This window comes from Podarcis liolepis (assembly GCF_965112155.1).
Source record: "Podarcis liolepis genome assembly, chromosome: 2".
NCBI lineage: Eukaryota > Metazoa > Chordata > Lepidosauria > Squamata > Lacertidae > Podarcis > Podarcis liolepis.
The window spans coordinates 105496587-105510966 of NC_139555.1; the positions used below are offsets into that span (position 1 = coordinate 105496587).

Below are 14380 nucleotides of genomic sequence, written 5' to 3' on the forward strand. Positions count from 1 at the left end.
GAGTAGTTTTTGGAACCAATCTTGATCTGTTCTTCAGCTTCTTTTTGCACAACACTTGTGACTCCCTCAAGGAAGCATTCTATATGTGTAGGCAAGAGATCCCTGTCAGATCATATTCTCACCCCACAAACCTCCACTTTCTTTCCTATTGACAGTGGCATTCCTTAGGCCAGTGGGCATCCTTGGAATTTTGAGGAAGGGCACCCATCACAAGATGGCTGCTGTGGGGAATGGAGCAACACAAAATGGCTGCCACCTCTTCAAAGAGCAGAAAAATGTATGGAAAAACGACATCTACACCACTGCTGCACTTGCTCAGAGAGAGCTCTTTGCATCTCTCCTCTGTTCAGAATGGATAGGAAGGTGGCTATCCAACTGCAACATCCAATGAAATGTGTCCAAGCTTAATGGGGCATGTTCCAACGTGAACAGGAACTGAGCAGAAGGCACAAACAGCCTCTCATGTGCACTGTGGATTTTTGAGGGGATATTTACTGAGACCTTTCACGGACACTGGAGGTGCTGGTGGGCAGTCTTAGCACTCATGCACACCACATTGTTATCTGGCACTACGAGGCCCTCAGTGCCTCCTGAAGACAGGACAATACATGATTGAGGGTGGTTTCACCTATAGCAGCTCGAGCCAGCTGCCACCATCACACCCACCCCCTGCTAATTAAAAACAAAACCCAGGTGCAACGTTCTGCAATATTTTTCTTTATTTGGTACCCAAGTACATGGGGTGTGTGTGTGCTGAAACTCATTAGCTGGGAATGGGGTGGCAGCAGCAGTCTCTGGGGCACCCAGGCATTTATAGGAAAAGGCAAGGGGGGTTATGAGCAAAGATGGAAACCCATCGACATGACTAAATGAGCAAGGGACAGCAGGCTGTGGTTGCGTCAATTGGGCAGTTGGGCTTTGGGCAGTGAGGCTACAGGGAACCAGACAGAGGGCCTTCTCGGTAGTGGCGCCCTCCCATCAGATGTCAAAGAGATAAACAACTACCTGACATTCAGAAGACATCTGAAGGCAGCCCTGTTCAGGGAAGTTTTTAATATTTAACGCTGTACTGTTTTTAACACTTGATTGGTAGCTGCCCAGAGTGGCTGAGGAAACTTAGCCAGATGGGCGGGGTATAAATAATAAATTATTATTATTATTAGTAGTAGTAGTAGTAGTAGTAGTATGTAGACGATTGATGTCTGTAGTGATGTGTGCGGTTTGCATTGTGGGGTAGGCTGTCGAGTGTTTTGCGGTGGTGCCCCCCCCAAAGCTCAACAACTCTGGGCAATCTCCCCACAAAAAGTGCAAGAACTCTGAGCAATTTCCCCCCCAAATTATTTTGATGCGGTCCCAAAAAATAGGGGTCGTTATACACAGAAAAATACAGTAAGTACACATAGCATAATCTCTCAAAAGGGCTTGATTGGGAACTCTTAAGATGGGTGAAACGTGATGGGACCCCAAGCCTCTCTTACCCAACTCACATCTAACCAGCTCAAGAAGATGGAGTCAGTCTGCCTGGTCACGATTCAGCGTTCATTCAAATCAGCAGGAGCGTCCTGCATCTCTTAGTCTGAGCAAGCTAAGTAAGGTCTTTCTGAAAGGCACCAGTTGCCTCTCCCATAAATGCCTCCCAAAAGGAGGGTTGCCCAAGTCTGCAGGTCTTAGTTCCTGTGGCTGCCAGCAGAGGGTCGGAAGGCACCCACAGAGGCTTTCACCCTGCTCAAACGGAGCCCTTGCCATCTCCCATCAGCTTGGCAAGATGGGGAGGGCAGAGAATCCCAAATAGCGCCATCTGCCTCTGCTTGAGCAGGGCACCCCTGAGCCCCCACCCCAAGCCCCCCGACATCGCTGCATGCAGGTGAACTCCTGGCCGCCTGTTCATTTCTTCTTTTTCTCCTGTGTGCTGGTAAACCAGGAGTCCAGCAGCTTCTTGCTGTAATACAGCTGCCAGCCGTGAACCTGCACGGCGACCACCACCAGCAAGTACATGACGGAGACGGCGGAGAAGCCAAAGATGAAGCGGTAGGCCTTGCCGTGGCGGTAGAGCTGCTGCGCCATCGGGAACATCTCCATGCTGCCATAGATGAGAGGCGCCACTGAGAAAAGGCCCGTGCTGATCATGGAGATGACCAGGTAGCTGATGTTGTTCCGCGGGAAGGAGAAGAGGCCGAAGAGCGAAGGGATGATGCTGAGCAGGTACGGGTACTCCCACTGGTAAGGCATGGCCACCTGGTCGTGGGGCAGCAGCTTAAAGTGAGCGACGCACATCTGCGCTGCCACCAGAAGCCACAGCGCTATCTGCATGTAGATCAACTTCTTAATCTCGGACTTGAGGGACACACTGTGGGAAGCAGAGGGAGGGAGGGGGCGGCGGCAAGGGTGAGCAAGAGCCAGCACTAAAAGGTAATTTCAAATATGGTGGTGAGATACTCAACACCAAGACAAACTGGTGAAGAACTAGGCAGAATGACATAGGCTATAAGCTAAGAAAAACCCAAACCCAAAGCAGGGAGTTGATTTTCTGGATGTTAACCCCTACCACCTCAGACTGCAGAATTATAATATTATTGCTATTTATTAATGTATGTACCACTTAATGCCAAAATAAGCTTCTAAGCCAGTGTTTCTCAACCTGTGGGTCCCCAGATGTTGTTGGACTACAACTCCCATCATGCCTAGTGATCAGGGATGATGGGAGTTGTAGTCCAACAACATCCAATGTTTTCGTTTTTGTGTCACTTATTCTCATCTCAGATCCCCAGACATTGTTGCAATGCAACTGCCATCATCCCTGACTGCTGGCTGAGCATAACAACAGCTGTAGTTCAGCAACATCCAGGGACCCAGAGTTGATGGACACTGCTCTACATCCTCAACCATGTGCCCTCAAGTGCTGCTGGACTACAACTCCCATCATCTGTGACCACGGGCCAGGATGACAAAGGCCGAAAGGATTTGGAGTCCAACATAGGCTGCTCTCGACCAATTGAGCAAAAGAATTCCGACTGTACTTCTCTGTGGCGATTGGGATGATCCTATTTTAAAGAACAGAGAATCAAATATTTTATGGGGCATGCTGCTATTAATTGAATACTAATATTCTGCAAGGAAGGTGGAGCTGCAATCCAGCTGCCAGCTTTTTTTAAAAAAGAACAAATTTCCTGTGCCTTTAGCAGCCGCACAAGAAATCAAAATTCAGTAGAGGAAAACTTTTCCTAGCATGCAGATACTGTGATGGAGAAGGCCTGGCCAGCTGAATCTCCAGCTGTGTGAAAGACACAGGCAGAGGAAAAACAAAACAAAACCTCATTAGTAGGTGGCCAACCCATCAACCTCTTCACACAAAACATGATCTCCCCCCCCCCCCCGTGTCTTACTGCATAGTGATTTACCGGGCGATCTGCATAATGACTTCACATGCATTTAGCTTTCCCCCACCCACACTTTTGAGCAAGAGAGCGGCGGCGAAAACGCAACGACGCAGCCCCAAAGCTGCCCGATAAGCGGACGGGGGGACCCCACGGAGGCGAATGACTAAGGAGGGATGACAGCGGGAAGCTCCGGCAACGTGCACTGCTGCGGAGGCGGGGGAAGCAGCCTGGTTTCCCCCGCTGGGCGCGCGGCTTGCTGGCCCCACCCCCCACCCCGCGCGGCACCTCATTTGGTAGTGCTTTGCCACGCGCTCCCGGTGCCGGAAGTCGCTGCCGTCGGTTCCAGCGGCTCGAGGTCCCGCGCGGGACGCCATCTTTCACCAGGAGGGTTAGCGAACCCGAGTGCGCATGCGTCAAACTAAGGCCGTTCCCGTTCCCTTCGCGTCGGTGGCTATAATGTTGGAAGCGAGGGGGAGGGCTGATGTTTGCTCCCCGCGCCTCTCTGATTGGTAGCTCTCGCCGTCTCTCGTGTGAGGCTGACCAATCCCCTAGTAGGAGAAGGAAAGGCGGGGGAGGGGAGGAGCGGCGCCAATGCGAAACTACATTTCCCAGCGGACCTAGCGAGCCATTTCGGGTTTAATATCTTCCTCCGCCGATTTGCGCGCGCGTGGGTCTGAATGGAGCCTTCTGCTCTCCTCAGGGTCGCGATGTTCCGCTCGAGCCGTTGGTGCCTCCTCTGCGGGTGCGGAAGGCCGTTCAGCTCCCGCGCCTGGTAAGAGGCTCGTGAGGAAACTGGGCAGGGAGTCGGTTTGTCTCTCCCCCTCCCCCACTGTGTATCCCACTCTCTTCGGCCAGCCACCTCTCAGCCTGTGCCAGGCAGAAATTCAACAGGGGTGGTTTGGTCGGTCGTCCCCCAACACAGGGGATGTAAGTGATAGGAGGGAGGCATCACCTGTTGAGCTTCCAAAGCTAGAAACAAAAGGTGGCTGCAATGATAATGAGGTCCAGACGTTTCTTCTGGATACAGATATAAGTTACTGGAAGGAAGCTCCTGACTCTTCCTTGACGCACCAGCATCCTGTGAAATGTGCAGAGGTGTACAGGGTTGAGCCAGGGTTCCTTTGGGGCTTAGCCCCAATAACCTATTTCTAGTGTTAAGGTCTAATTCTGAAAAGTATGGATAAAGAAAAAAACGCCTCCAAGCACGTGCAGAGTGCCTTTTGCTTTAATCAGTAAGTGCAACCTGGTATTAGGAGGCAGGAGCTCTAAAGTAGGTAATGGGGTTTTGATTTTTTTTAAAATGCAACATTGAGCCACTTTCGCCCCACAAAAACCCTGCGGGTGGTTTGACTGACGAGTTGGGAATGTGGGGAGAGGCTGTTGATTGAGGTGGTGGAGAGAATATTGGATGGCACTGGGTGCGAGTGAAGGGAGATATTTGAGAGGGGGGGAGGGAATCAGAAGGTGTTTGAGATCTGGTTGGATAGGGGTCGAGTTTGTGAAAAGTGTTGCGTGGTAGATAATAAGCCCTCTCTCCCCACTGGCCCTAAATGTGCTCATTTGCATGTCTTACTGATTTCAGTTAGATTTAGAGAGCTAGTGTGTCTCCTTTCTAATGTTACAACTACCCTGTGATAGAGATGGAGATGGAGGCGTAGAAGAACACCATCATTAACATCTGTTTTAAAACTGGCTCCCTAGGGTCCCTTCTGCTGGCTGTTGCCCATAATCAGACTAACCAATTCTCTACATACATATTCCGATTTTGTTTTTCTCCCTCCGCGTACACTCGTTTACTTGATCACTCTGTATTCTGAGCCCCTTGATGGGCAGACCCATTATATAATCCAAAGCTGTTGTTAGCAGCTTCTCTCATAGATGCAAGATATAAATCCAGATCAATATTTATGTATTGTTAGAGGAAGTTGAGAGTGGCAGGCAAGCTGTGTGTAGAAGGAGCCAGTGTCGGAATGGGAGAGGAAAGTATGGAGCTTAAGGCCAGCTGGCTATATATTGGTGATTATTTACGGTTTCTTATTTTGTAGGTATCAGTTGCTGCAGAAGCAGAGAGGCTCACGGAAGCCAGTCACAGACAACTCCAGTGAAGTGAGCATCTTGAGTCCCACAAGATCACTCAGCCCCGAGGAAACGTTGAACCTGCTGGAAGCATCAGTAGTGCATGCAGATGGTATGTCTGTCATTTCTCATAACACTAGAAGGACATGTGAAAAGGATCTTGGGGTTGTAGCCTTACCACAAGCAGCACATGAATCACTAAGTGTGATGCAGCTGCAAGGAAGGCTAATAAGATTTGAGGATGCATTCATAGAACCATAATTTCTAACTTGCTGGAAGTACCGTATTTTTTGCTCTATAACACGCACCCGACCATAACACGCACATAGTTTTTAGAGAAGGAAAATCCGTAGGCATGCCACCCGTAGGCATTTCCTCCATAACACGCACAGACATTTCCCCTTACTTTCTAGGAGGAAAAAAGTGAGTGTTATGGTGCAAAAAATACAATTGTTCCCGTTCATTCTGCACAAATCAGACCTCAACTGGAATACAGTCGTACCTTGGATCCCGAACAGCCTGGAACTCAGATGTTTTGGCTCCCGAACACTGCAAACCCAGAAGTGATCGTTCTGGTTTGTGAACGTTCTTTTGGAACCCGAATATCCTGCAGCCAATCAGAAGCTACAGTTTGGTTTTCGAACATTTTGGAAATTGAACAGACTTCCGGAACGGATTCTGTTTGACTTCCAAGGGACGACTGTACTGTGTCTGGTTTGGGGTGCTGCATTTTAAGAAGGATGTGGACAAATTGGGACAAATTTAGTATTCTAGTGGGGTGGGTGAAGACGCAGTTTCACATAGCTTAGCCCTAGAGTGTTATAATTCAGACCTGCCTGCACAACTTGTGCTCACCAAGCTGAATGCAGCTCTCAAGCCATGTATGATGGCTTTCCAGATACTGCACTTGACAACTTATGCTGGGTTTTCAGTCCAAGCAAGGTACAGGCAGTAAAAATAGGTGTATAGATCCTCTGTTGGTCTGCCATACATGGTTAGTGAGCTGCATTCTTCCTAATTGTATAGACCTGGTATACGCGAATGGGAAAAAACGTTGAGAGTAAAAACTGGCCTATTAGCCTTGGCTGCTCTAGCGGAGGATTGTGAAACTTGCAGTAGATCCCCATTCTGCTTAGGCTGAAAGTGTGCAGAATGTAGCTTGCATAGCACACCTTTGTGTGTTTATGTATTCTCTCTCTCCACAGAAGGGGGCATACATTTGAAAGGGAAAGGAAATATAGAGATGGTGGAGAGGAACAGGGATTTCTGCTTATACAAGAAGCCCCTTTCCCCGAGCATGGAAAATTCCACCCAGAGCCTCCTTTCGATTCTGCATTGTGGCAGAGGTTGTTGACATGTGTTGGAGTTGTTTTGAAGACTCCAGCAATCACCATTTGTCCCTGAGGCTCCTGGTTCTTTTGTATTTCAGGTTCACTGGTGGCCATCAGCAAACCCCCTGGCTTACCTGTGACAGGTATGTGGCGTTACATTTTGATGTGTTTGGATCCTGTGGGGTTGCGTCCCTTGGGCATTTCCTTTTAAAGTGGAAGTGCAGGATTATAGAAATGCCTTTAGAAATACATACAGATATGCCTGTAGTGTACAGATTAAATATGTGTTGTATGTGGCCTCCCCTTGTGCTTGGCAGTTAGTGCAGAATGCTGCAGCACAATTACTGACAGGAGGGAGGCCTTATCAGCATATAACACCTGTACTCAGAGGTCTGCACTGGTTGCTGATCCACTACTAGGCTGAGTTCAAGGTGTTACTATTAATATATAAAGCCCTTAACAACGCTTGACTAGTTTACCTGTGAGATTGCCTTACCCCACATGTGCTCGCTGAACTGCTTTGATTGGCAGAATTGGAACTTTTACAGATGCCACATAATATTCACACTGCATCTGTCAGAACTTGATCATTTTGTGTGGTGGCACCGACACTTGGGAACTCCCTGCCTGTTGATATCAGTCAGACACCTTCACTCTATTCTGCTGGAGGCATTCTTATTTAGACAAGCCTATCCAGATGTTGCGCTGTGGGTTAAACTACAGAGCATAGTACTTGCCAATCAGAAGGTCAGCAGTTTGAATCCCCGCGACGGGGTGAGCTCCCGTTGCTCGGTCCCTGCTCCTGCCAACCTAGCAGTTCGAAAGCATGTCAAAGTGCAAGTAGATAAATAGGTACCACTCCAGCGGGAAGGTAAATGGTGTTTCCGTGCGCTGCTCTGGTTTGCCAGAAGCGGCTTAGTCATGCTGGCCACATGACCCGGAAGCTGTAGGCCGGCTCCCTTGGCCAATAAAGCGAGATGAGCGCCGCAACTCCAGAGTCGGACATGACTGGACCTAATGGTCAGGGGTCCCTTTACCTTTACCTTTATCCAGATGTTCAGAAAGTTTGTATGAGTTTTAATTTGTTTTAGTTTATCCTATTATGGTTTTAACTTTCTGTATGTTTTAAATTACCGTTGTAATTTTTTTTAGTGATAATTTTTAAAATCTTTTTTTGTAAACTGCTTTGAGGTTTTTTTCTACAATCAAGTGGTATATACATTTTGTGAAATAATAAGTAAATAACTGAGCTCCCAAAGTAAAGCTGGACCAGGGTGGGAAGGGCTGGCAAGCCTTTGCCAAAACGAGCCTCTTCTTAGCAGCCGTGAGTAATGGCTAGCTTCTGTGTGGCATTAATAATTTCCCCCTCCTTCTCTGCCAACAACAGGCAAACCGGGGGAGCTGACTTTGCTGTCTCTTTTGCCGGATCTAAGCCAGAAGCTTGGCTTCCCACAGAACCTCGATGTGATAAAAGCTGCAGTAAAGTAAGTCAACGGAGACAAGGTTTTGGAGAGAATGACAACAGGCTGTGTACAGGATGGGTGTTATTGATTTTAACCCCACCTTTCTTCCACCACAGAACTTAAGGCAGCATGCATGTGCTCCCATCCAGATACTACTTTGCTTCAGCTTCCCATCCTGCACCTCCAGACCATGCCCTGACATAATCAGCAAGAGGGCATTCAGTAAAATCCGATTAAACTTCTGTATTGCAAGAGAACCCGTAGCACAGAAGTTAGACAGCTGATCTGTACTACAGCTCCAGTTTTCCGGATATGATCGTGTGCTCTGAATTCACTTCAGAACTTCTGTTTGCAAAAAATAAAATAAAAATGGTTGCCAAGGGCTAGTGGAAAGATTCGTGATTGGCTCTTGGAAGTCAAAAGATTGTGAGGCTGGAGCAACTCCCTATAAGGGAGGTTATATAACGCTTGGAGATTACTCGCTTAGAAAAAGGGACAACAGTCAAGGACTATTTGAATAAATATTGTAATAGTAAAAATTAGAAATTACTTGAATGTACCAAATAGGCCTAGGATTAAATTAGGATTTATTTAAATAAATGGGATTTAGAACACTAAGAAAAGTGAATAAATTTGATTATAATTGGAATATTGTTGTTTAATAATGATATTGGAAAGCTGTTACATTCAGACACAAGGAAATTCAGAAGGGAGGGACTAGAGGAAGTCAAGTCATATAAGGTTGGATTTTTAAATAATTAAATTTGTGTTGTATATTTGTTTGTTGTTTTTCATAGATGTATTTTTTGTTTTTGTTTTTGCTTTGGTTTGTTTCACGGTTGTGCAACGTTTGTTGCAGTATTTGTTATAATTGTCGAAAACTTAATAAAAATTATTGCGGGGGGGGGGGGAGAAAGAAAAAGGGACAACAGGGTGGGGAGACATGACAAGAGGTATATAAAATAGCCTCAGATACTGGCGGGAACTTGTAGCTGTTGTGACCTTTGGCCATTGATGCCACCTTGCATGGTTTTAAGCAAGGCACTATTCTGTCCACGGGATTACTTACTCATGGCCTGTGTCAGAGAATCAAAGATAATAAAGGATTTTGCCTCTCCCTAGGGAGAGTTCTGGACTTGTTCTGCTCTCAGGTTGCCCAAGCACCACCCAGCGCCTCCAGGATTTCTATGCCCGATGTAGGAGAGCAGGAGATCCAGCCGCTACCTACTGGTGAGATGAAGACTTCCTCATCGCTTCCCGTTTCCATGGTAGGGTGGGGATCCCTCAGCAAAAAGACTTTAGGTTCCCATTCTGCCTTCCCCATTTCCTTCAAAGCGTTGTAGGCCCAGTTTGGTGTGTGTGTGGCCTGACAGAAAACCTTCTCTTTGCAGTGCTGTCACTACCAGGATCCCTGCAGCCTCGGAAGGGGAAATTCGTACATGTCTCAAACTGATACAGGTCGAAGGCCATAAGCTGGTGAGGATAGGTTTTTAACAGGGAGGGAGGAGAGGATTTGACTCTAGAGAATTTGCCTGCTGCTGCGGGCAGCTCGTTCAGTGGAGTCCTTGCAGGGCCTGAAAGGTTTGGTCTCGCTTCCTCTGGGATCCGGTTGCCTGGACTGGGCGCAGGGATTACTTTAGCTCAGGGGTCTGCAACCTTTAAGACAAAAAGAGCCACTTGGACCTGTTTCCGAAGAAAAAAAACCTGGGAGCCGCAAAGCCATTGCGCCATTTAGAACACATATAACACTGCATATATTGTTTCTTACCTTAATGTCCGATCTGCCAGCGGGCGGGAAGGTGACGTCGGGACGGTGTGTGACTAATGCATGCACCGCCCCCATGCGACGTCACAGCCAGTGGGGAGTGTCGGGGCGCACAATGCGCCTCCTCCCCTCGCTAGTATCGACTGCGGAGCCGTGGCAAAGGTGTAAAAGAGCCACATGCGGCTCCGGAGCCGCGGGTTGCAGACCCCTGCTTTAGCTGCTGAAGTTACCATTGGCCCTCAGGAAACACACTGACTCCGGGCTTCTGTGTGGGTTGCAGGTGGTGCCAGTGGCTTCCCCTTCTCGAGGCAGCCTCCAGAGGAAGGAGGTTAGAAAAACACAGACACTCTATAAGGTGCTGGACTCCCGCGAAGGCTGCGCCTTGGTGCAGCTACAGCCACTGACAGGTGCGTGACGGAGGCCCCGTGGCACGGAGACAGTCGCAGGAATAACTGGAAAGGGGCGCTGTGATATGGAAAGCAAGCTGAGAACCTGACACAAGTTCCCTCAGTTACAGCTACTCCCCCAAGATTTCTTCCATTTATAAAATGTATAAACTTTTTGATCAAAAAGCTCTCCAGGTAGCCCAGCATACACTTTGGAACCCGAGATAGCAAACCCTTAGCCACCTCTTCTTTTTACAGTTGATCAGGTTTCTAGCTCTCATGACTGTAGAGAAACCTCTCCTGTACATTACTGCGCAGTTGTTTACTTGACAGGCCGGAAGCCAAATGGAACTAGGTTAGGTCCTTTTATAATTAGGCGATGGGGTGTTCATGACCAGTTGATTTCCCTGTCCCTCTCTGCCTTCCCTTTTCCTTCTCTTATTTTAAGGCTCTTTCTCTTCCTTTCCTCTTACCATCTTAGCCTTGCCCCCCAGAAATGCTTGCCTGCCCTTTCCCCCCCTTTTTGCACATTTAAAGTGTTTCGTTTTGCGAATTACGGTAATACGGAGCAAACCTCTGCAGTCTAGGGTTCTGTCCTTTTGCCTCCTTTCCTTATTTTGGACTGCAGAAATCTGGGTTCCTTGGGTACAAGATCAGGCTATCATAGTTCTTGTTTTTGGACGCTGTCCATTTGTCTTACTCGGGTTTTAAAAAGAGCTTGGATTGCGAAGATCACAGTGTGAAGCATTGTTGGGAAAGTCTACACTGAGGCCCCCTCTTCATCTCTCCTTTGTCCTTTTGGCAGCCTTCACTAACCAACTCCTGGTCAGCCTGATACTGCTGCTGAGCCCTGCGCTAGGGGACCACGTGTATTCCTCCCGTGTGGGGTCTGTCCTGGGGGAGCCCTTCCTCTTGCCAGCTGAGAGTACCCTGCCTCGCACACAGGTACCAAACTGCTCTGATGCTGCCGGGGATCTACAGAGCGATGTAGCAGGATAGAAGGAAGGAACCTGACTGAGCAGTGCCTTGGCACAGTCAAATCTATGTCTCCACAACCCAAGGCTATACCACTTGGGAGATGATAGCAGCAGCAATCAAGTTTTACATCCATTGGGGGACCTTTTGTCCTGCAGATGTACAGCTCCCAACATCCCTGACCATTGACTGTGCTGACTGGGGCTGATGGGAGTCCAACAACATGTGGCTCCTCATCTCTGCTTTATGGCCATACAAGTAGCTGACATTCCTGGCTATAGCCTTCCAACGTCTCTTTGTGCTCCAGGAGCCTTTCCTTGTAAAATGGGGACCAATGGAAACGAATCTGTTTCTCCCCAATCCTAGTCAAACACTCTAACCGCTCCATTGCGCCGGCTCCCTCCTAACTTCTGATGGCAGGGACATGCCTGGAGTAGGGCCTCCTTTTCGTTTATTAGGATGGTATGCATTATTATTATTATTATTATTATTATTATTATTATTATTATTATTGTAAACCACCCTGTGATCCTTGAAGAGCGGTATAAAAATCTATTAAATCAAACAAAATAAACTCTTTGCTTCCATGCTTTCCCCCCCAGACCTTGCAACTCCCCAAGCTGTTACTAACTTAACAGGGGCAGACGGGTACCACACAGGTCTAATTCCTTATTTATTTATTTGATATATATACTGCCCTTCATAAGACCTCAGGGCAGTTCACAGAATAAAATGAACTTCAAAGCAACTGAATGGGGGTGGTGTAAAGGTATTTTTTTAAAAAATCAGAGAACCAGACTGTAAGATCTTCCACACCACATCTGATTTGGGGCTCAGTTGATCTTCCTACTGTGCTTGGACATGAGAACCTTCCAAGCTCCAGGTCCTGCTCGGCGAAGAAGTCACTATTCTGTAATGAACCGTCCAAGCTTGGCAAGGATAAAAATGAGACTTGGCGCCCTCTCTTGGGCTAGAACAGGCTTCCTCAACCTTGGCGCTCCAGATGTTTTGAGACTACAATTCCCATCGTCCCTGACCACTGGTCCTGCTAGCTAGGGGATGGTGGGGGTTGTAGGCCAAAAACATACGGTGGGCCGAGTTGGAGGAAGCCTGGGCTAGACAAAAAGCTCCCGCCCCCAAAGTATAATAAGGACTGTTATGCACTTTCCTGTAGAAAGTTGTAATGATGACGCCTTCCCCTCCCACCCTCTTGACAGGTCCTAGAAGATGCTCTGCTGAAGAAGCTGCGCCTGCAGCAGCACCTGGCGCACCGATTGCCTCTCCACCTGCACCTGCACCAGCTCCTCCTCCCGGCCGCCGGCTCCCCTTCCTCCCGCACTGTGCTCACGGCTCCTCCGCCACCTTTTTTCCAGAAGACCCTTCGTCTTCTGGGCCTCGCCTTGCCGCAGGACAAAAACAAGCAGTGACAAGGCATCCGAAGCGTTTGCCTCAGCTCGGCAGGTACCGCCTGCCCTGGTCAAGTGGAAGTGATGGTTTTTGACAGCCAGAAGCAGGTCTCTGCCAGGTTCTTGCGGCGGAAATAAGCATCTCGTCTCCTACTGGCCGGATGCTCACAGAGCTGCTGCTGAAGGACATGAAAGGGAGAGGCTTCCTTTATACCTCCTGCGGTCTTAACAGGGCAGCAAAAGCCATTTTTGGAACTCTTTGTGCCGTGCAGCAATGAAGGTAGCAGCGAGGGAAACCTGGGTTCTAGAGTTTATGTTTGCCCTGAGAAATGCAGCCTCCACAGGCTGTGAACCAGCAGGCCAATTGCGTACACATGGTTGCGCCATGGCAACGCGAGTCAGTGGCTGGCTTGAGGTCCAGGCCGGAAAAAGCTTAGGCACACCCAACTCCTACTGAAATCGGCGGGAGTGCTGCACTCCCATTAACTCCAATGGGGTGCATGCGCTCCTCATGCTGTGTGGTTTATGCTCCTTGCAGCACTAAGCAATTGCTTGCCAATGGTTGCCTCTGGCACTCAAGATAATGGCACTCTTCTGGGGGGTAAAGCAGCGTAGGATTCTCTCCTTTAATCCGTATATCTATGAAACACAAATGACTAATGAAAAAAATGTGCTTTGGCTTTTCACTATTGCTTTTCTACACACACCAACACACACACACACACACACACACACACATATATATATATATATATATATATATATATAGTGGTACCTCGGTTTAAGAACAGCCCTGTTTACGAACTATTCGGTTTACGTATGCCACAAAACTGGAAGTAGTGTCCTGGTTTGCGAACTTTACCTCGGTCTAACAACGGAAGCCGAACAGTGGAAGGGCACCAGCAGTGGGTGGCCTCATTAGGGAAAGCGTGCCTCGGTTTAAGAACCAATTTGGTTTAAGAACGGACTTCCGGAACGGATTAAGTTCGTAAACCGAGGTACCACTGTATATATATAAAATCAGAACCTTTAAGCATAAAGAGCTGTTGCTGAATGGGTTTCAGATAAGGATCCCGTGGTTTCTTCTGTGTCTTCTATTGAACTGAGAGTAATTTTTAAAACTGTCCAGGCCACCCTTCCATATGAATATTCTCAGGGTAACTTTTACGTGATAAAATAAAAAACTAAATGGCAATAAGATGAAAACGCAGCTTCAGAAGTGGCAGCAATTTATAAAATTCTGTTTTAACGAAAGCCTGGGGGAAAGACAAAGGCCTTCCCCAAGTGATGAGCAGACTGAAGGGCAGGTGTCATGGGAGCCTCCCTGGACAGAGGGTCCCATAAGCCACTGCTGAAGAAGCCCCACCCACCCCCAGTCACCAGCTGGCACCATCCATGATGCCAGGATGTGGGGGCATGAGTGGGCAAGGTTTTGTAGGACTCTTAAGTGGGAAATAGTTGGAATGCTGGTTTAAAATGTTGTCTACTGCTGGCAGCCGGCTCCTCCTCCCGTCTTATCTGAAGCGGCTTTGTGTGATCTGAAAGCTTGTCCTCTTCTCTGCTGATACGAATTGATCCGATAAAGGTGTACCTTCCTTGTT

The 14380-nt window shown here is 48.1% G+C and overlaps 2 protein-coding genes across 3 annotated transcripts; one reads left to right on the forward strand and one right to left on the reverse strand.

The window, feature by feature from the left end:
- Nucleotides 1-697: 697 nt before the first annotated feature.
- JAGN1 (jagunal homolog 1) lies at nt 698-3830 on the reverse strand. The gene is made up of 2 exons (XM_083493569.1): nt 3663-3830; nt 698-2347 (listed from the first exon to the last, which is right to left on the reverse strand). Exons 1-2 carry the CDS (start codon nt 3749-3751, stop codon nt 1885-1887), a joined length of 552 nt encoding a protein of 183 aa, XP_083349695.1. The 5' UTR covers nt 3752-3830; the 3' UTR covers nt 698-1884.
- Nucleotides 3831-3975: 145 nt separating this feature from the next.
- Nucleotides 3976-14380, forward strand: RPUSD3 (RNA pseudouridine synthase D3). Of its 2 annotated transcripts, XM_083493179.1 has the most exons (9): nt 3981-4149; nt 5423-5565; nt 6883-6927; nt 8172-8268; nt 9370-9477; nt 9639-9723; nt 10293-10419; nt 11204-11343; nt 12591-14380. In XM_083493179.1, exons 1-9 carry the CDS (start codon nt 4055-4057, stop codon nt 12798-12800), a joined length of 1050 nt encoding a protein of 349 aa, XP_083349305.1. In that variant the 5' UTR covers nt 3981-4054; the 3' UTR covers nt 12801-14380. The 2 variants fall into 2 exon arrangements, with proteins under 2 accessions (XP_083349306.1, XP_083349305.1); XM_083493180.1 differs by lacking the exon at nt 11204-11343 and having other exon boundaries at nt 3976-4149.